The following is a 20918-nucleotide window of genomic DNA, read 5'->3' as shown; positions in this document are numbered from 1 at the left end:
CAGTGAAATAAGAGATGCTGAGCATGTCCCCCCAGAATAGAATTGTTTCTGTTTTGTCCTGGTATTCCCAGTGCCCACAACATGTCTCACTCATAGCAGGAACTCAATCCGAGCTGGCTGTGCTGGATGGGTTGGGTGTGAGCCCCAAGTAACTGCACAATTCTCAGATATCCGGAGCACCTGCTCTAGAGAAGAAGGGCCGGGGCTCCCCAGAGTCCCCAGTGCGGTGTGGCGGCCATAGTTCTGACCGTGCCTTGCTTTCCCTTCCCCGAAGGCCGAATGGAGGGAGGAGGTGAAAAAACACTTTGAGAAGATCAAAAGCGAGGGGACTTGCATCCACCGGCTGGATGAAGAGCTCATCAGGCGTCGCAGAGAAGAGCTCAGGTCTCCCAGGGTCACCCTCTTTGTCTCCCCCATTGCTACCCCTGCCCCCACCCCAGGCCTTCTAAATCCCTGATTGGTTCTCAGCAGATCCCTCCTTCCTTTAATTCACGTCCCCAAAATGACGCCCTGAGGGTGACTGGGGAGCCGGCACTCACCCCGCCCCCCTCCCCATCTCCTCCTGTCTTCCTATGAAGGCAGCATCCTTCTGGTGCCTAGAATCCTGGAGAATGGCATCCGTCTGTCTGCCCATCCCTCCCTCCCTGCCTATCTCCCACCCTCCCTCCCTCCTTCCTTCTTTCCTTCATGTTTTTTCTTTTTAAAATCTTTTGCTGATGCTCATTTTTCAAACCCCACAGTCGCATCCCATCGATGTCCCCACACCTTGCCCTGACCTTAACAAGGAGGACGCAGTGGGTGGGTGTCTCCTTGAGCCTGGTGTGTGTTTTTCTAGGCACGCACTGGATATTCGGGAGCACTACGAGCGGAAGCTGGAACGAGCCAACAACCTGTACATGGAGCTGAGCGCCATCATGCTGCAGCTGGAGGTCCGGGAGAAGGAGCTCATCAAGTACGAAGGTCCTCCCCAATCCTCACTGCCGCCACCCCTGGGCCAGGCTTCCCTTTGTGGGCCAGGACAGGCCTGGCTTGGCCACTCAGGGCCCGGCTTGGCCTCCCCGGGATTGCTCAGGGTCCGGCTCTAGCACCGGCCCTCCGGGCCGATCTGGCCTCTGTGAGGTTCCCCCTGCACTCCATGGAAGAGCGAAGGGTTGAAACAACACAGGGTCGAGCCCACTGGTTTGTCAAGGTCAGAGTCTTCCCTGGAGGACCTGGCTGTGGTTCTGGGGCTTCTGCCAGGACTCCACCAGCCCCACACAGCCCCTGCCCACACCCATCCATGCCCTTGTGGGGAATCCGCCTTGGTCTCTGTGCCCCCACCATGAGCCCCTGTGGCCTCCCCACCGATCTCCCTCTTTGCTTTAGCACCAGGACCTCTGAGGGTTTCCTTTGCTTTGGGGGAAATAAACTTGGTTCCTCAGGGTACTTGGGCCTGAAAAGCAGAATTCAGTAAGAATTCAGCAGAATTCAGAGTAACTTTGCGCTTATTTGTCTCCTCTTCTTACACTGGCTTGCCTGGGAGCCTGGGGAGTTCCAAGCTGATTAAGAGCATTTGCATAGTCTGAGAGTTCCAGCCAGACTGCTAAAATTGAATGAGTGAGTGAGTGAATGAATGAGTGAGTGAAGTGAGTGAGTGAATGAACAAATCGACGAATGGGTGGATGAATGGAGGGATGGAGTGGTTAGAAAACTAGCAACAAGGACTTTTCCACCAACCCCTCCCTCCTGTCGCGGTTGAAATGGGACTTTTCATCGTCTTACACAGGCGGGAGCAAGCGGTGGAAAAGAAGTATCCTGGCACCTACAAACGGTACCCAGTGAGACCCATCATCCATCCCAATGCGGTGGAGAAGCTCATGAAGAGGAAGGGCGTGTCTCATAGGCCAGGGATGCCAACAAAACGGTGAGACGCCGCTGCCCAGGTGCAGCCTCTCAGCTCCTCATTTGTCTTGGAGGGAATTATTCTCATTATTCCATCCTTTCTTCCCCCAGCTGACAGCCCCTCCCCCCTCGGCCGAGAAGCCAGCAGCCAAACCAGGCCTTGGCATCCCCAAGGGCTCAGCCCTGGTGTTAGGGCAAGACTCGCCTGCAGGCCGGGGCCTCTCCTGGCATCAGCCAGTCTGAGCCCGAGTTCGCTGTCTGGGGCATGGAGGGGGTGAGGCCTAGCTGGGGTGACCCCGGGCCTGGCTCACTCTGAGGCCAGGCTGCATCTCTGTCCAGCGTTGGAGACATGAGCCTCCTTCCCTAAACAAGGTGTCCAGGGCCAGGGTCAGTGGCCAGCCCACCATTCTTCTTTCCTGCTCACTGTTGCTCACCATCCAGGGGCTGGAGTCTGGCTTCTTCAGGGTAACATCTGTCCTCTCTCCCAGGCCAGACCTCCTGCGTGCTGAAGGCATCCCCACCGTGGAGGTGGCTCCCCACGCATCCCCAGTGTCTGGGAGCCCCAAAATATCGACTCCGGGCAGCAAAGGCCGATACCGCAGCAAGCCCCGCCACCGCCGGGCCAATAGCAAAGGGAGCCATGGTGACTTTGCGGCCATCTTGAAAAACCAGCCAGGCCAGGAGGCCTCTCCTCAGGGCACACCCCCCTGCCTGCCTCCTGCCCCCCTCCATCCTCCCTATCATCACAGCTCCCAGCAACAGCCGTACCCCCAGACCTCGAAGCCCTCACCCCACGACCACCACCCCAGGCTCAACCTGCACGGACAGGACATTGCCAACTGTGCTAACAACCTGAGGTACTTTGGGCCGGCGGCGGCCCTGCGCAGCCCACTCAGTAATCATGCTCAGCGGCGGGTGTCCGGCTCCAGCCCTGACCTCATCTCCACAGCCATGGCAGCGGATTCTTGGAAGAGTTCAGAGCCCACAGGGGGCCTGGCCAGCCCATGGGCCTGTTGTCAGGCAGACCCCTATGACCCCTACCTCCAGTGCCAGCCGGAGCCCTGCCGGCCACGGGAAGCATCTTCGGACCCAGAGGCCCAGAGCTCCGGCCTCCACCGGCCCATGTCCCCAGCCCCCCGGGGCCTCTGTGAAGCTGGGCAGGGCTCCGAAAATATGGAAGGTCCAAAATTACCCGGCTGCCCGTCTGTGTCCTCCTTCAGCCCCACCCAGCACATGACCCCGCCGATGCTACCTCGAAAAACAAGACCCCTTCAGAAGGTAAGGCCTGTGGTGGTGTTGACCTGCTGCTTGGGTCTGTCTAGTTGTCAGTAGAAAAAAAGGCCTTCTCCCCCAATTGTTTGTTAAGTGACCCATTGACTCATGGCTTGCCGAAGCTCCCTCTGCCTGGGTTCGTTGCACGAGGGGTCCCCTCTGAGCCCTGCTGCTGAAGAACACTGGGTCCCACTTCAGAGAGGTAGGAAAGCCTGGCTGGACTCCCAGATCTGCCACTAACCAGACTTGGATAAGTCATCCCTTCTGGACTCACTCCTCCCCTGGAAATGGGGGGTTTGGCTAAATAATGTATAAGGTCCCACCCAGGGCTGGGAGGAGCCTTAGAAATGATGGACTCCCCCCACCTCTGTCTACTGGGGCACTTTCGGGCCTCGATTCTGTGGTGATCTGGGTGTCACTTCTCTCCAATCCGCCAACACCTCCAAGGCACCCTGCAGGGATAAGCAAAATACCTGTTGCCTAGCCCTCATGCCTCTAAACGTGTGCTAGCGTGTGTGCACATCTCTCTGTACCCATACTGAGACCCGGGCCTTAGGAGAGAGAGGAGGGATCATCTATGAACCCTAGAAGTTTGTAGGGTGGGAACCTTGTTCAGTCCAGCCAACTCACTGCCAGCTGCCCGTCTGTCCTTAGCATTGAATGAAGAGCGCACTCGGGGATCGGTACTTGAAAGATGATGCCTCCCAGTGATCCCTCTATTTTTCACCTAGACATGGATCAGGGCCCGTAATGCTTTCGGGCTGTGTTTTCCCAAAGAGAAATTCTCTCCTATTTTTTTAGAAGATAATAGTGAAGGGGGAAGGAAGGTGTCAGCTCTTCCACTCAAGGGGATGGGGTGCGGAGCCCAGGGAGCTCAGCTTGACCGATCTCTTTGGATTGGTGCTGCATGGGGCCTGGTGTCATGGGAGGTGATGGCCCTTGTTAAATGCTCAGACAGTCCAATGACCCTGCTTGGGGTCAGAGGCCATGGGTTCAAATCCATGGCAGGGTCATGACTGTTGGGAGGAAGGAAGGCAGCCTCAGCTTCCTCCTCTGAGTCCCCTGACAGCCCCACTGCCAGGATCCCAATGATGACATCTTTTCTGTGAAGGTTTCTAAGACTCCCTCTCCTTGTCCCTCTCAGAGTGGAGACGACTCTTCGGAAGAAGAAGGAGAAGTCGATAGTGAAGTTGAGTTTCCCCGAAGGCAGAGGTAAAATGCTACACACTCAGGCCCTTACGGGGTGGCCCAAGGATCCTCCTGGGCTAGGGCAGCCAGAACACCCCACCAGGCAGATTTAATGGGTGGGTGGGCAGAAGGAGACGGATTCTGGCAAGAGCTTTGTGCTGACTGTGGGTCCAAAAACTGGACTGGAGGGAGTGAGCTCCCTGGCACAGGAAGTATTCCCATAGACCATGACTTGTCGAGAATATTGCAGAGCAGAATTCTGCCCTAGGTGGACCCTGCCAAGGTCCTTCCCAACTCTCCAGTCTGGAATCCTCTGGTGCCATGACGTCCCATGGACGGTTTCAGTCCCTCCCTGGGCTCTGTGGTGATTCTCTATGCCTTGGTTATTAAATCTTTTTTAATACATTTTATTTTTTCAAATTACATATAAAGACCTTTTTTTACCATTCATTTTGGGGGTTATTTTTTGGTTATTAAGTCTTTTGGGGGGGGGCAATGAGGGTTAAATGACTTGCCCAGGGTCACATAGCTATTAAGTGTCAAGTGTCTGAGGCCAGATTTGAACTCAGGTCCTCCTGAATCCAGGCCTGGTGCTTTATCCACTGCGCCACCCAGCTGCCCCCATTGGTTATTAAGTCTTAAGAAAATTATTAGTAGATAAAATGCCTTTCTGTCCTGTGCTAGCCTTGTTAGGATGAGAAGGAGCATAGCACTTGCAGGCTGCCGCCATACCCCCAACAATGCTCTGCCCCCTTAGAAGCTGCTGCCTCCCCAGAAGGTTCCTCCAAGCTCAGCTCAAGCCCTGGCTCCTCTGGGAAGCCTCCCCTGGGCTGCGGCTGCTTGTCCCCACCTCCTGCTCTTAGGTAGAAGCTTATTTCTGCCCAAACGTCCCAGAGGAAGGTGGATTTCTAGAGTTCGGGGCTGGTTCCCGTTCTTTGTCTATAACCCTGGCACCCAGCACAGCGGGTGCGCTCAGCAGGCCTTTGATAAGCTCCGAGGACGACAGCGGCTTGGACTGGAAGGACGGTTTCTGATAAGGGGGCACTGCTGGAGGAGAAGGCAGCCACTTGGGGCTTTTGAAGTGGGGCAAGTTGGTGAACTGTTTTCTCCTTTTTACAAGACTCTATAAACCAAAGTGGGCACTCTCTTCAGAGTCCTCCAGAAGGGCTGCCCCATCGGCACCAATCTCATTTCCTCTGGTCGATGCCCATTAAGCCCCACCCTGTGCAAAACAAGTTTGCCGATGACATTCATGGGCCTTCTCCCATGGGAACCTGCATCCCGAAATCCTGGGGTCACCGATTTAGAGCCGGAGGGGCCCCATGTCACAGAGAGGGCCACCGTGTGAGTAGTTAATGGCTGGCAGGGCCTCAGATGCTAGTTCCACTGCTGTTTGCACCAAAGGGTATTCCTCTTTTTCTACTCATTGTCCTCTGGTTGGGAACTGGCTTAGGGTGACTCCATTTCCTTCTTCCATAACCAAAAAAGAGACCGTCCCCTTCGGGGACCCCCCCCCCAAGGTGAATAGTGTTGTGAGAGGGTCCAGACAGACCCTTATCTGCCCCGACAAAAGCCTGGGGATCTGGGAAGCAGCACCTGGGCCTAGCCCTGCCCACTCCCCCGGGGATCCTCGCCCCCTGAGGCCTCCTGACACCTGTCTCAGGTGACTTTTACTGGGCTGAGGCCATTCTTACAGAGCTTTGCTCTCCACAAGACGGTGGGTTAGGGAGTAGAGGCATCATCGGCCATTGTACGGAGGGGAAAACTGAGGCTTGGAAAGGTGGGGGACCTGCCCGTGGCTCGGCCCTGGGGAGCCAGGATTTGGACGCCGCCCCGGCGCTGAAGTGGGGCGGGGAGGGCAGGGGAGGGGCGGGCTCTGGCTCTGAGCCTGATGGGACTCGGCTGTTCCAGGCCCCACCGCTGTATCAGCAGCTGCCAGTCCTACTCGACCTTCAGCTCAGAAAACTTCTCGGTGTCGGACGGCGAGGAGGGGAACACCAGCGACCACTCCAACAGCCCGGACGAGCGGGGCCGCCGGCTGGAGGCGCGGCTGGCCGAGGAGCGGCTGGCCGAGAAGCTGGAGGACCTGCTGTCCCAGACCCCCGAGATCCCCATCGAGATCTCCACGCAGTCCGACGGGCTGTCGGACAAGGAGTGCGCCGTGCGCAGGGTGAAGACGCAGATGTCGCTGGGCAAGCTCTGTGCGGAGGAGCATGGCTACGAGGTGGGTGCGCCGCCCGCTCCCCCTTCTCCCCTGCCCCCCTCGCCGGGTGTGCTGGGCGGGGGAGGCTCCTCCCCTTTGTCACCGGCCCCCTCCGACGGCTGGTGCGGGAGGGGCCCCGTCCAGGCCCCAACCCCTCTGAGGTCTCTTTTGGTCCTTGGTTCCACAGAATCCTGGGCAGTTGGCGGAATCCGACTGCGACTCATCGGACGGGGAATGCTCGGATGCCACGGTCCGGACCAACAAGCACTACTGTTCGGCCACGTGGTAATGACGGGCAGGTCTCCTCGGCCCAGGCTCCCCAAGGCGATCGATCGGCAATAACGGGGACACGAGAGCGGCCGCCCCGTCCTGGGGGCGCTGGTGTCCAAATGAAGTGAATAGCAGGGATCTCTTAGTGACTCAAGCTACTGTAACACGAATATTTATTTTTGTTTGACATTTTAACACTTTGTACTGTAAAGAGTGAACTATATATGGTGTATGTATATATTATATATACATAGAGACACAATAATTTGTTGCAAAAAAAAATTTAAGAAGGAAAAAAAATTTAGGAGCAACGTCCCTGGAGTTTATGGGGCCCGGAGTCAGTGCTGCTGACTGAATAGGGGACCAGGCTCTTGGGCCTTAGCAATGATGGAAAAGGCAGAGCAAAATCCCACTGAAAAAAGCAGGGAGCAGAAAAGAAAATCCAGCAATATCACGTTGTTTGCAAACAGATTCCCCCCAGCTGAGCGCCTGGCAGGAGGAGGGGCCCAGGGCTCTTAAGGGAGGCCAAGACACTTCCTTGGAGTGGGGCTTCTCCTGTGTCAGGGGAGGCTGATTGGATTTGATTTGAAGCAGCATCCGGGCTGTGTGGTCCTCAGCCAGTGGTCCTGTGAGCTCACCGGCCACCCCCAGTGGGACCTGGACAGGCGCTGACCTCTCGCACAGCTCAGGAGGGCCCGTTTGCAGCTTGGCTCTCCTCCATCTCCTGCCCACTTTGCCCAGGAAGGGAGCAGGGGCACCTGGGGCTGAGGTTAACGATTCCAGGACGCCAACTCAGCTTTCCAATAGCCATTCCAAACCCCGTCCCTTCAGTTTATATTTATTAATTCTTTACTATTTAGAGAGCCTCCGATACCCACCAGGTCAGGCGTTAGTCTACAAGAGCCAGACAACATGGGAAATCAAGCAGCTGACATGAGATTCCCCATTCTACATCCTCCCAACCCCCCAAACCCTGAAACAGAATGTGATTGTAAATGTATTATCCTTGGTCAGAGAACCATCATGCAAAGTGCTAGGCCTGGAGAGGATCCCTCCTGACCTGTCAAGGTGGAAGCCCACCCACCTCCAGGCCCGGTTTGGGAACCCCTTCCAGGGGCACTTCCTAATGCTTGGGCTGAAAAGGGAAGAAGACACTAACTTCAGGGCAGACCAGTGTTAACCTGGGTCTTACCCCTGGCCCAACTCTGCTTCTCTCTCTCTCTCTCTCTCTCTCTCTCTCTCTCTCTCTCTCTCTCTCTCTCTCTCTCTCTCTCTCTCCCTCCCCCACCCCACCCCCCATCTCCCTTCCCCCACACTCCCTTTCTTTCCTCCCATCCCCCAGGACTAGAAAAGTGAGGTGTTTGGCAGCACCCTGCCTTTATATATCAAGGCATAAAGATGGTTCCAGATCAAAGCAGCGTCATTCCCTCCCACCCCCTCCTACACACACACACACACACACACACACACACACACACACACACACACACACACACACACACACACACGCACATGTACACATGGGCACACACATCCCTCCTGTGGGTCTCGCTGGCTACACCAGTTTAGGACCCAGGGCAGGAGGTGACTTTGGGCCAGTTTCCTTTACTCATTGGGTCTATCTGTTTGTTTACACATAATGTTGAGACATTGATTTTAATTTTGTGGCTATAATTAATAGCCCTTAGATAGGATCAAGGAACAATGGGTTTCCTTCTCCGTAGAGCAGTATTGTACAAGCTAAATTATTCCATTTTATAAAATTTCTGTAGCTGGCCTACACGAAAGATCTTAAGTTATGGCATTTTTATCATTATTGTTTTGTTATTTTGTCGTCATTACCGTTGTCACGATCATGTTTCTGTCGATCAGAAGGCTTGGTTTACAGTGGAACACGATGGTTGCGTATTTATTGCTGACAGTGAACTGTGTGACTTTATAAAGGAACAAAAGAAACAGAAGCCGAGGGGAGCTGTCCCTGATTGATCCTTGGGAGTGTGGCTGGTCTGATGCCTAGAACAATCTCCTGCTCCTGCCTCCGGGTCTGGCCTGGCCTTGCAAAGCCTCCTCTAGTGGCCTTTAGAAGAAAACACCCCCAGCCTCTCACCGTTGCCAGGAGAGGCCTGCCCTGCCAACCTTAGGCTACTCAGACAGATGCCACATCAGACCCCCCCCCCCCCCAACAAGCTCTTGCAATGGCAATAAGAAATGGCAATAAAACTCCTATCTTCCCTCCCAACCCCAGATACACACTAACTTCCTTACCTCTTAGATAACCGGGGGGAGGGGGGGCAGGGGGCAAACGACCCAGTCTCCCACCCAGCCTGGGTGTGGCCACGTGAGGCCTGGGCCTGGTGTCAGGATGCCCTGCCTGGCAAAGCTCAAAACTCCTGCTTCTAAATGGAAGGAGAGTCTGGGCTTCGTCATCCCCCACCCCTCCGTTATTTTCCCACCTACCCTAAAACTGATAAGGTTGCATAGGACCCAGCCAGTGGTCTGGGGCCCCCCCTTAGACTCAGAATGCCACCGTCGGAAGGGTCCTCCGGAGTGTAGCCTGGCCCTTGCAGGCCAACAGCCCAGCCCCTGGGGAATGAAGGTCTCGGTTTTATTTTATACGCTTATGCCCCTTGTCTTTATGTCACGGGATGGGAGGGCCTGTGACAAAATTAAAATGAGCGAGCTGTCAAAAGCAGCAACTGCACCAAATTTCCCTGTGTTCCGAGTTGGATTTTTTTTTAAAGAATTTTCATTTCAGCAGCAGGTGCAGATGTAGTCATCTCCATTCTCTTGTGTGGACCAGCTGAAGCCCAGGCTGACCCCAGGGATGGGGCTGTTGACTTGGCTTTTCAAGGTCACAAGTGTCATCTCCCTGGAGGGGTCGTCCCTGGCTGGCGCCTCTTTGGGGATCTAGAATTCACTCATTCTTTTCCTGTCTCCCAAATCACCATTGGTCTTCCCTTCCTACATTCACAAGTCCTGAGCGGCCCAGGACAGAACAGGGTTAATCAGGAACTTGTCCCACTGTCAAGCAATACTCCCCTAGACTTGCTTCCTGGTCTTCTATTCCAAGGTCATCCTTTTAATTTTGTGAGCCCTCCCGAGGACTGAGGACCGCCTGCCTGAGGTCTTCGGTTGGCCCTAACTCATCGGGCATTAGTCGGGGTCACCCCAGAGATCACCTGCCCTACCGTCTCTCATTTTGAACCCCACATGTGCAGCGAGGGCTGCTGCAAAAAACTTGGCTGTCAGCTGTGGTCCTTCCAGAGAACTAACTCTGCAGGGGCGTGCACATCCTTGCCCACGAGTTCTGCCAGTACTTGGGCAACAGGCATCTCTTTAAGTGTCCTGTGTGCCAGACATTGTGCTAAGCACTGGGGTAATGGCAAAGCAAATGTGGACCTTGGCTTCCAGGAGCTCATATTCTAATGAGAGGGGAATGAATTGGGGCAGCTAGGTGACACAGTGGATAGAGCATCAGCCCTGGGGTCAGCATGACCTGAGTTCAAATCCAGCCTGTTGTGTGACCCTGGGCAAGTCATTTAACCCCAACTGCCTTTATTTTAAAAAGGGGGTGCTGCTAGGTGGCGCAGTGGGTAAAGCACCGGCCCTGGATTCAGGAGGACCTCAGTTCAAATCTGGCCTCAGACACTTGACACTTACTAGCTGTGTGACCCTGGGCAAGTCACTTAACCCCCATTGCCCCCGCAAAAAAAAAAAAAAGGGGGGTATGAATTGATGTGAAATGTTCACAAAATTACCTAGGCCCTCCAGTGAATTACAGAGAAGCATTACCACCAAAGACATATATATTATTTGTACTGAGTACAGATGTATTCTTGGTTGCCCAGTTAAACACATAACCCTAGTCAGTGCAAACTGGGTACCTGCCCTCTCACTACTGCCCCCACCCCACCTGTGAAGTAGTAAAGGTCTCCCAAGAATGAACTTGGGGTGCCCATTGTCAGGAGCAGCAGGAAAGGATTTGTGCTCTTTGGGGAACAGGCAGATACCCAGTCATGTCCCAGGTGCCTCCAGGGCTGGCAGTACCACCCACACAGCTAAGACCCAGCCTAGCCCTCTGGGGCACAACCTCCTGGGGAACCTTGGCTGCCCCGTGGCACGCCTGTCAGAGGCCCGGTGTGGGGTACAAACTGCCTGGGATCAGATCACATTCCCAATTTCAGTTGCCATTATTTTAGTCATTCCATTATGACCCCTTGGAGCAATACTTATGCTCCTTTCAATTCCAGCCCCTAAATTAACTCCCTCATCTGCCTCCTCTACCACCTCTCACCCTGCTCTTCCTCTGCTCCCCCGGGGGGTGTCCTGATGCCAACCTTATGGGGGGGGGCGGTGAGGAAATGGGATTTAATTGACTTCCCCAAGGTCACACAGCTAATATCAAGTGTCTGAGGTCAGATTTGAACCCAGATCCATCCTGACTCCAGGGCCAGTGTGCCACCTCGCTGTTCCCAACCTCACTTTTTGTATTGTACAGCAATGAGAACCAGAATACATGGAATAAAACAAGTGCTTGGAGCCTGTCTGGTCTGATCCCAAGTCCACACCCCCCAATCAGGAGGCCCAACTTCAAATCCAGCCTTAGCCACTTCAGAGCTGAGTAAGCTGGGGCAAGCTCCAGGACCTCTGCCTGTCTGGGCCTTCTCACTGCTGCCCTGGGTCTGATAAGGCGCCCGCTCCACAGGGGGTGGTGAGGACCCAGCTGTATCAGGGTGAGTGTTGAAGTTCAGAACAGTCACAGGCAGCGGCTGTCACTGGCTGGCCTCGGTCTGACTCCCTGCCTACTCCGGGCAAACGCGTCTTCCCCAGGCAGGCCTCTCCTCTTCTTGTCCTCTCACCACTGGTTCAAGCGCATGCTTTTGGACAAGAAATGGGCCCACAGAGCTCAGCGCTGGCCAAAGGCTGGAGCTTGACCCAGGCCGTCTGGCTTCAAACCTGGTCTCTTCCTAAAATTGCCTTTTTTTTTGGGGGGGGGGGGAGGTATCTGTGATCAGTGATCCTTTGGGAATGCTGCCTGATTCCCATCAGGAAGAACTTCCAAGAGGCAGTGCCACCTAAACAGAAGCCGCCGTCGTAGCTAAGTCAGCCACACTTGAGTGCTTTGTGTACTCAGGTCCTCCCAGCAGGGCGCCCAAACCTGGCTGCCCCGTCCCGTGCCTTCACAACAGGCCCCACACAGAAGAACTCACCACCAGGCCTCCCCCCCACCCCTCGTGCTGTCAGGCCCCAGCCCCAGCTCCACACCAGTCACGGCTCCACACCAGTCATGGCTGCAAGCGTTTATTGGGTGCCAGCCACGGGTCACACAACAGCCCCTGCTTGCCTGCCCTCCAGGAGCTGACACTCCATGGGGGGGAAACAGAACACATGCAGAAAACATCCCTGGCACAGACGGGGCGGGGGGGGGGGTCCCCACTGTCCCAGATGTGCAGGGACCCAGCAAGTGGCAAGCCGACATCCATGCGTGCGGCCATGCTGAGCCAGAGCGCGCCAGGCCTTGGGGCCCAGGGGCCTAATTTCCTGAGTGATGCCACTAGGGACTCCCTTTCTTGCAGCGTCACAGCTGCCAAGGGTGGTCACCGAGCAAAAAGCTTTGGCCTGTGCTGTCAAACACTGCATCTAACGGGACCCATTAAATTAATGGTAGAACATAGACAACCTCTTTTCTGTGAATTAAAAAAATAAAATCATTCCCCAAATCATTAATGACAAACAATACAAGTCAGATGTGTTCATTCAGAGGACGGACTGATAATTTGCTCTGATTATCTCCAGCATATCGAGAGAGTGACCAAGCAAGGGAAGGACAAGAGAGGGTGGGTGTCCAAAGGGGGAGGGCCTTAGAAAGCCCTGCACCGGTGCCCAGCTCAGGCGAGGCTCATCCCAGGACCGTGGCCCCCAGAGGGACAGTAGCCCTTTGTCCCAGCACCAGGTCTGCACCTGGCCTCACTCTGAACCTTGGCCAGTAGCACCCACAGCCTACTTACATGGGCAGCTGCGCCTGGTAACTGATTCGTGAAACCATAAGAAACCCTCCCAAGAGAAGATGGACACCAAAGAAGGTAGGAGAGGGATGTCAGGGGCCACAGGACACACTCAAGAGGCCTCGCATCTAGTGCAACCCACTAATTTTACAGATGGGAACCATGTCTGGGCAAGGAGACAGAGCAGGCCTGGAGGCTCCTGACACGGTGTTGTGAGGGGGCGCCGTCATGGCTGAGCAGAGGGGGGATGCCTGTGGAAAGGCCAAGGAAAGCTCCCCAGTGACCACGAATGAGCCAAGAGGGGACGTGGCCCACCCCCTTATTTAGCAGATAAAAGCCCGAGGCCCACAGGGACGACAGACACGGGCCTCGATGGTCCAGCTTGAAATGCGAGGCTCTCGCCACGGATCAGGGCTGGCTGAGCATGGGTGGCCCATGGCCCACACAGTGGAAGCCCCAGAGGAGCCTCCCCGGGGGGAACAGAGATGAGGAGAGGCCCCACCTAGGCCCCCCCCAATCATGTCCTCTTTTTGCTGTTGGAGTCATCCAGTCTCAGACGGTTCTGGCTGAACTGTTTGTTCCGGGGATCAGTGCCACCAGGGCAATGGCCAGCAACTTCAGCGCCGTCCCCCAGGAGAAGATGTCATCCAGGGAGGTGATGGTGGACAGGATGGAGCCAGTCTGTACGCAGATGAAGTTGTACGGGATCAGTCCTAGAGAGGGAAAGGCAAGGAGGCGGCTCATGGTGGAGAAGGACTTCAGCTGGGAATTGAGGCAGGGGCCGGGCCCAGCCCAGAGGGGCCACGAAGTCGGCATCACTGGCAGAACAGGGAGGGGGCCAGCGGCCCTGCTGGTGACAGCTATGTCTGGGGCTCCCAGGAGCCCCCTGATGGCACCCCCTTCCCCTTCTATTTTGGGGACATCCAATCCAGGAGTGTGATCATACATTCGATTTGGGTTCAAAATGTAGCACGAAAAGGGGGCAGCTACGTGGCACAGTGGATAGAGCACTGGCCCTGGATTCAGGAGTACCTGAGTTCAAATCCAGCCTCAGACACTTAATACTTACTAGATGTGTGACCCTGAGCAAGTCACTTAACCCCGATTGCCTCAACCCCCCCCCCCCAAAATGTAGCATGAATGACATTGAAAAGTGGAACTGTCCAGTTGTTGTCTTTACAATGTTTCACAAAGACACCTACAAACCCCCACCAGCTTCCTCACTGGCGGCCCTCCCCATGTCTCCCCACCATCTCCCCTCCCCTCTTCCTAACATCCCACCCCCTGATCATTCCCCCTTCCCCCTCTCTCCCCCTCCCCCATCATTCCCTTTGGCCCACTGTCCCTCATGGGGCAGGTGCAGCTCCCGCGGCACGCACCCCCGCACCCCCCCACCCCCCGCTCCCTGATCTTGCTGCTCAAGTCAGCCCAAGGCCCCAGGACAGGCTGATGCTCACTGGACTTGCTCAGCTGCCAGCCAGTGGAGCTCAGCTGGTCAGGGCAGCCTCACTGTCCCTTTGCAGTTCAGACTCTAGCTCTGGGGACCCCACCCCCACCTTCTGTTCCAGGGCCTCCTCCTTCCCAAGGTAAGCTGCCCCTTTGACTCCAGCTTCTTCCCACATGGGCACTACTCCTATTCTCTGCTGGGCCCCTTTCACTCTGCCTCAAAATGTGTTCAGTCTAACAGGGGAGGGGGACAGATCTTCCCCTGGAGCATCAAGAGGCAGCAGTGAGGTGGCAGCTAGGTGGCGCAGTGGATAGAGCACCGGCCCTGAGTTCAAATCTGGCCTCAGACATTTACACTTACTAGCTGTGTGACCCTGGGCAAGTCACTTAACCCTCACTGCCCCGCCCCCCCCCCCAAAAAGAGGCAGCCATGAATAGAACACCAGAGTCCTGGATTCAAATCCCGCCCTGACACTTAACATCTCTGGGCCCGTTGTTTCTTCTTCTTCTGGTAATAAAGGTTAAGTGACTTGCCCAGGGTCACACAGCTAGTAAATGTCAAGTGTCTGAGGGTGGATTTGAACTCAGGTCCTCCTGAATCCAGGGCCGGTGCTTTATCCACTGTGCCACCTAGCTGCCCTCCTGTTTCTTCTCCCATGAAATGAGGGCGCTGAACTCTCTGCTACCCAAGATCTCTTCCAGCCCCGAATTGATGATCCCAAGCCTTCCCTCACTTTTACAATGGATCAACAAGCATTTACTAAATGCTCACTGAGGGCCAAGCAAGGGAGAGTCAAAGAAAAAGCAAACCCAGGGGGCTCCCACCAGATCAGGACAAGGCTCCTTCTCTCTCCCTCACAGACATGTCTACACGTGACTGTCCACCACATGCTGGCCTCCTTTCCTTGTCTCCTCCTTAGCCACCCCATCTCCAACCTCGGGGGCATCTCTGAGATCATTCCCCCCTTTACCTTCCTGTTTCCACCACTCACTAGGGCCCATCCATTCTTCTTTCCTGACTTCTCCCTTCAATTCCTCTGACCCTGCCTTGGGACGAGCCCCGCCCCCATTTCCACCTCTGTCCAGTGCCTGGTCCCTCCCACCTTTGCAGCCCTGGCAGTCCCTAGTGCCAGGCTCTGCGCATAAGGGGCGGAGGTGGCTCTCACCCAACAAAGGCGCGTACCTATGAGGACCGAGAAGAAGAACTGCACAATGGGAATGTTCAGAATCGGGGACGAGAAGTTCAAGAACCAGTTGGGCGTCATGGGGAAGAGCCTCAAGAAGAGCAGGAAGAAAAAGAGGCTGTTTCTGTTGTCTTCCACCTGCAGATAGACAGACAGACAGACAGACAGACAGAGTGCGAGCTCGAGGCTCCGGGCTCAGAGGAGGGGCTGCAGGGGAGCATCACCCCACAGGGAGAGGTTCAGCCCCCAAGCGTGGGGACAAATGGGTCAAGAATACACATGGAGCAAGCGCCGTGACCTTTGCTCTTTGGGGCAGATAAAGGGTCCCTTGCACTGAAAGTCCCACCAAGTATGGAGGGGACAAAAAGGGTACAAGACTCCCTGTGCCAGACACCCAGCAGGGGTAGGCCCTTCATCCATCCATGCCTGGGACTAACAGATCTGGAGTCAGAAGGCCTGGTTTCAAATCTCGACTCTGCCTCAGTCTACTGGTGTGATCTCCGTGGCCTCTGCTCCCCAGTCGGGAGAATGAAGGCCCATCAGTACCTGGCCCAGCTCCAGAGCTCTGGGGCCACAGCCTGTCCGGGCCCCCATGGCCAGGAAATTCGAGTGCAGCAGATTATAAAGGAGAGCACTTCTGAGAGGGTGAGCACACCTGCAGAGCAGCAAGGAGGAGCCCGCTCCCACCTCCTGACAGGACGGCCTCAGGATGCACAAGAACCCACCCAGATGGGGTGTGACGTGAGCAGGAAGAAAGAAGAGGCACCAAACAGCCCAAAGAAGAGGAACCCAAGAGCAGAGGAGCCAGCTCAGGAGAGACAGAGGAGCAGGCCAGCTTCGAGCCCGGCCGCCAGAGGCCCAGGCCGCTCCATAATCCTCCTGCTTTCCTGTTCTCTACTGCACATGGAAATGCTTGTTTTTGATGTTTGTTAATCAAGGGTAAACTAAACAAAACGGTTCCTTTCCAGTGTTGTTAGAGCAGCTCTGGGCCTCCAGCTGGCACACCCTTGAAGGACTGATGCCGGCCGGCACAGCAGACAGGCTGGACGGGTTTGGGTCCAGAGGGAGTGACTCTAAAATGCGGGAATGAAGCCGCCCGGGTCAGGAGGAAGCCCACGGGCCTGCATCAGAACAATGCCTGGCGGGGCCTCCCAAGCTCACGGCTCCTAAGAGTCTGAGGGGAGGGGGGTGTTTCCCTCAGTCACCCCAAGAATGAAGCCCGGGCATCCCAGCCATTGGCCTCCTCACCTTTTTTTGCAGCATGGCCACCTTATCGGGGAAATAGGAGACCACCAACTGTTTTCCAAAGGCACTGGAGAGCAGGTAACAGCAGGTGGCGCCCACCGAGGCCAGCACACAGCACAGGATGAGTCCTACCCATGGCCCAAACAAGGCTCCGGCCAAAATGTTCTGCAGAGAACGGCAAAGGGCAGGGTAGGGCAGGACAGAAGGTCAGCGAGCCTGGTGCCGACCCCTGCCCAACCCCGGCCCGGCCCCCGGCTGGCAGTGGGACTTCCCAACCACATCCAGTTCTCATCTGGACAGCCTGGACAGCCAGGCAATGACCCAGCAAAGTCCGCTCTCTCGTGCCTCCCTCCAGCATCAGCCTGACCACTGCTGTGAGGGTGGGGGGAGTCAGCCTGCCCCGCCTGGAAACCCTTCAGAGAACCCTGAGCCCTAGAAGCCCAGGAGGCCCGGGGCAGCTGCCAGAAGAGGAAACCCGCCTTCCCGAGCTCCCTGGGGATGTCTGCACACCAGGCCAGGGAGGGAAACAGCAGCCAAAGGCTGCCTCCTGCACCACGGGATGGCTTCCATTTCATAGCAGGGTCATTCCTGAACATGTATTCAAATGGATGACTGGGGAGGCCCCAGTGGGGGCTTCTTCTCTGGGACCCCCAGGTGACTTGGGCAGAAGCTAAGGGCTATGACCCCAGACATCTTTGCTTTCCGCTGGGGCTACAGCCTGAGGCCAAAAGGTGGGAGGTGAGATGCTCAGAAGGGGCAGAGGGGGGTTTACCAGGAAGCTGGAGCCAGGGATGGCGAAACACTGTTTGTAGAGGTAGGCACTGCAGAACAAAAGCAGCACGTAGGCCTGATGCTCTCCCTTATAGGACTGCAGGAACTCCGAGAGCTCCCGGAGCTCTTCCAGGTCTGAAGGGAACTTGAGCACCCTGGGGGGAGACAAGGAGAGAAGCCGCTGGAGACTGGGGGGAGGGAAGATGGCAGACGCTCCAGCAGAGCCGCCCCAACTGAGCCGGCCCCTGGGAGGCTGCTTTCTTGGGAAAGTAGATGGGCCAGGGTGTGATCATGTGATACAAGAGGGGAGCCCAAAGGGGTGGGGAGACCTGAGAAGACTGTACTAAATTAAGCTCGTCCAACAGCCCAGGGCTCTGCTGAGGATTTTTTGTTTGAGACCAGACCTGTGATTTCACTGGTAAGGGCCTTCCAGGAAGGAACGCTGACATACTGGCTCTCCGGCTTACCGGGCTCCTGGGCTATGGACACATTAAATGACTTCGATGTCACGGTAACAATATCACAAACCCGGATTCACTCCCTGCTTTGCATTCTGCTTGAACGTGCCCCAAGTAAGCCCTCAAGGCCATCCACGGTAGAGAATGTGCATGGCGGGTGGGGGCTTTGTCACTGGGGAGCTCCCCACACCAAGGAAGCACAGGCTCACCCCATCCCTATCACCTCTATTGGTGTGTCCCTGCTAAAGCTAACTCCTTCCCAAGGGTCACTCTTCCCTTGTCACACCCGCAGAATGGAAGTTAGACTCTGGACTCCAACCAAGGGTCCCAGGGCCAATGTTTCACTGACACGTCTGCCAGGGCAGGCTTTGGCCCCACTATCTAATCTCAGCAAAATCCTTCCTTCCCACAGAAAGCTTCTTGCCTCCTTTTAAAGTCTTTTGGGTTTGGTGCTGACACGAAGGGCAGTAATGGGGGGAAACACAAAAGAATAATGGATTTGTCCTTGCTTTATTCTAAGGCGATGCTACCCCCTACATGGGGGATGGGAAAGTGGCTAAGGGCCTCCGTCTGGAGCCAAAGAGCAAGGGAGTATCAAGGTAAAGCTGAACGGGGGACCTTCCTGACCCTGGGGGCCCCTCCCCCCACCAGGGGCTCTTCACCTTTTTTGTGCTGTGGCCCAGCTGGTACAGCCTGGGGAGCCTTCCCAGAAGAATGGTTTTACGTGCACAAGTCACGAGTGCCTGGACTCAGGCTAAAGACCACTTATGTGTCACCCTTTATGGGGAGGGTCACTGGAGGATGAGGTCAGACCCTGGATGTAAAGCACTCTGTGAGCCTTAACTCCCACAGGATTGTCAGCCAGGACCGAGATTGCTGAGAGCGCCTTCGGATCCCTGTCGGGGCAATCCCGCCCATTTGGGCCTGGCCCGATGAAGTTGGGCCAGACGGGAGCTGCTTACGAGAAGACCTGGGAATACCAGGTGTTGGGGGGAGAGGGGGGATGGGGCAGAGTGGCCTGTTGGGTAAGGTGCCGCCCTTGGTGCCAAGAAGCTCAAGGGCGCTGCTGCCAGGCCAGGGCAGGTGGTGCCCCTTCCCCTACCTGGCCTGCTTGCCATCCCAAGGCAGGGCCTCCCTGCCTGGGCCCCCACCCCTAGGGGTGTGGTTTCCTCTCCTTAGAATGTGAACCCCTTGAGGGCTCAATCCTGCCTGGGTACTCCCACCTTCTGCCCTTGGGGACCAGGCAGGGGGATACTGAAGATAGGGGGTATGGGGAGCAAGAGGCAGCCCCAGGACCACCGGAAGTGGAGGCGGGGCTAGGCCTACCAGCTGAAGGGGTGGGGGAGGGGTGTTGAGACTCACCGGAAGTGGAGGCGGGACGAGCCCCGCCTGCCGGAAGTGGGGTTGATGCCGCGCTTCTCCGCCCATCCAGCCCGCTCAGACTCTCCCCATGGCCCAGGCCCCCTCCCCGGTCCCCCGCGCCCTCCTGGACGTTCCGACTACAGCCCGAGCCCGAGCCCTCGTGTTACCTGGGGCCCGGCTCCGAGCCCTCTGCCCCCTCCGCCTGCTGCCTCTCCTCTTTGGGGCGGGCCTCGGACCTCGGGGCCCGCGGCAGCCGTGTGGACAGCAGGTATAGGGAGAAGGTACAGACGGCAAAGACCAGGAGTAGGCCGAGCAAGGGCCGCATGGCCGCACGACTGCACCCGCGGCCGGCCCGGCCCTAGCACCTCCTGCCCCGGGCCGGAGCGCGGACCCTGACCGGAGGGGGCGGAGCGCAGCCGGCCGAAAATGGCCCCGCCCCCCGGCGCCCAACCGACGTCCGATCTGGCGAATAGGAGAGCGGCCCTGCCCACCGGGTCGGCCCCGCTTCGTCTCTAGCCAATGAGAAGCCAGGGAGGCGGAGAAAGAGGCGGAGCAAATCCATTTCCTAACCGATCTCATGCTTTTCTTTTGCCAACCAGCGGGCGCCAGCCTTACCTGCGAAGGCAAGGTTAGTCCTGGCCCCGCCCCCTGACCCCTGACCCCAAGGCCCGGTGTCTTGGTCCGGTCTTTAACACCTCTCCCGGACCCGAGCTGGTGGACGGGGCTTGTTGAGGCCCACCCCCCTTCAGGGACAGGAGAGAGCACGTGGGAGGAGCTGTTAGCTTTGACGCTCCAGTCCTACCCCACTCAGGGGCTGGGCGGGGAAACTGAGATCCAGTGGGCTTTCCTCACTCCTGCTCAGGGTTCATATTCTGCCCCAAGGAATCCCAACCTCCCCAGGCCTCAGCTTCCTTAAACTATATAGCGGAAGGATCCCAGACCTTTTTCTGGGGTCTCTAATCTGTCAAGTGCCCCTCCACGCTTCCTCCCCACCGTGACCTGACTCGTCCCAAGGTCAGCCTACAGCGGGAGCATGGACTGGACTCGTCCGTGCTGCCACACCCCTCATTTGCATACTGATTTACATAAAAGTCCACAAGTGCAGGATGGAACCAGGTGTCATCTGGTCTATTTCTCTTGGAATTGACTTAGAACCCAAAGTTTGGCCTAGGCCACAGTCCAGTACATTTCTGAATCAGCATATTCAACCCCAGATTATAATCACAATAACCCGAAGGTGAGTCCCTGATTCTCGGGCCAGCAACTCCTGCAACCCTTGCCTTCTTTTGCCCGAAGTATCTACAGTATCTAATGCAAGCTGTCTGGTGTCCACAGGCTTTTTATTTGTAAGTATTCTGGTTCTTGTTTCTCAGTGTAATTGGTTTCCTTTGTGGTGGTGGTGGTGTTCAGTTGTGTCTGACTGTCACAACATTTGGGGTTTCTTGGCCAAGATATCAGAGTGGTTTGCCACTTCTTTCTCCAGCTCATTTTACAGATGAGGAAACAGAGGCAGACAGGGTGAAGAGTGACTTGCCCAGGGTCACCCAGCTAGTGTCTGAGGCCAGATTTGGACTCAGGGAAGATGAGTCTTTTTGACTCCAGGCCCAGTGCTCTATCCTCCGTGCCACCTTGC

General features: G+C 56.3%; 2 protein-coding genes across 6 annotated transcripts in view; one reads left to right on the top strand and one right to left on the bottom strand.

Annotated features, from left to right (window-relative positions):
* MAP3K13 (mitogen-activated protein kinase kinase kinase 13) overlaps nucleotides 1-9612 on the top strand; it is a 194106-nt gene extending 184494 nt beyond the window's left edge. For 4 of the 5 annotated variants that reach the window (XM_044001649.1, XM_044001647.1, XM_044001646.1 and 1 more), the window contains 7 exons: nucleotides 275-384; nucleotides 836-952; nucleotides 1766-1903; nucleotides 2370-3159; nucleotides 4298-4365; nucleotides 6253-6565; nucleotides 6732-9611. In XM_044001649.1, coding sequence (XP_043857584.1) covers nucleotides 275-384; nucleotides 836-952; nucleotides 1766-1903; nucleotides 2370-3159; nucleotides 4298-4365; nucleotides 6253-6565; nucleotides 6732-6833 — 1638 coding nt within the window. In that variant the 3' untranslated portion in view covers nucleotides 6834-9611. Of the gene's footprint in view, nucleotides 1-274; nucleotides 385-835; nucleotides 953-1765; nucleotides 1904-2369; nucleotides 3160-4297; nucleotides 4366-6252; nucleotides 6566-6731 lie in introns of all 5 variants that reach the window. The other variant, XM_044001650.1, reaches the window with a different exon arrangement.
* A 2487-nt stretch (nucleotides 9613-12099) lies between these two features.
* On the bottom strand, nucleotides 12100-19694 carry TMEM41A (transmembrane protein 41A). Its single transcript, XM_044001641.1, is given in 6 exon segments — nucleotides 12100-13398; nucleotides 13401-13532; nucleotides 15449-15587; nucleotides 16698-16859; nucleotides 17467-17620; nucleotides 19453-19694. Coding segments are annotated over 6 exon segments (807 nt in total). The 5' UTR covers nucleotides 19611-19694; the 3' UTR covers nucleotides 12100-13336.
* Nucleotides 19695-20918: the final 1224 nt, after the last annotated feature.

The sequence above is a fragment of the Dromiciops gliroides genome, chromosome 4, assembly GCF_019393635.1.
Source record: "Dromiciops gliroides isolate mDroGli1 chromosome 4, mDroGli1.pri, whole genome shotgun sequence".
NCBI classification, from domain to species: domain Eukaryota; kingdom Metazoa; phylum Chordata; class Mammalia; order Microbiotheria; family Microbiotheriidae; genus Dromiciops; species Dromiciops gliroides.
Note: the sequence above shows the minus strand (reverse complement) of the source record. Positions and strands in the feature narration are given on the sequence as shown.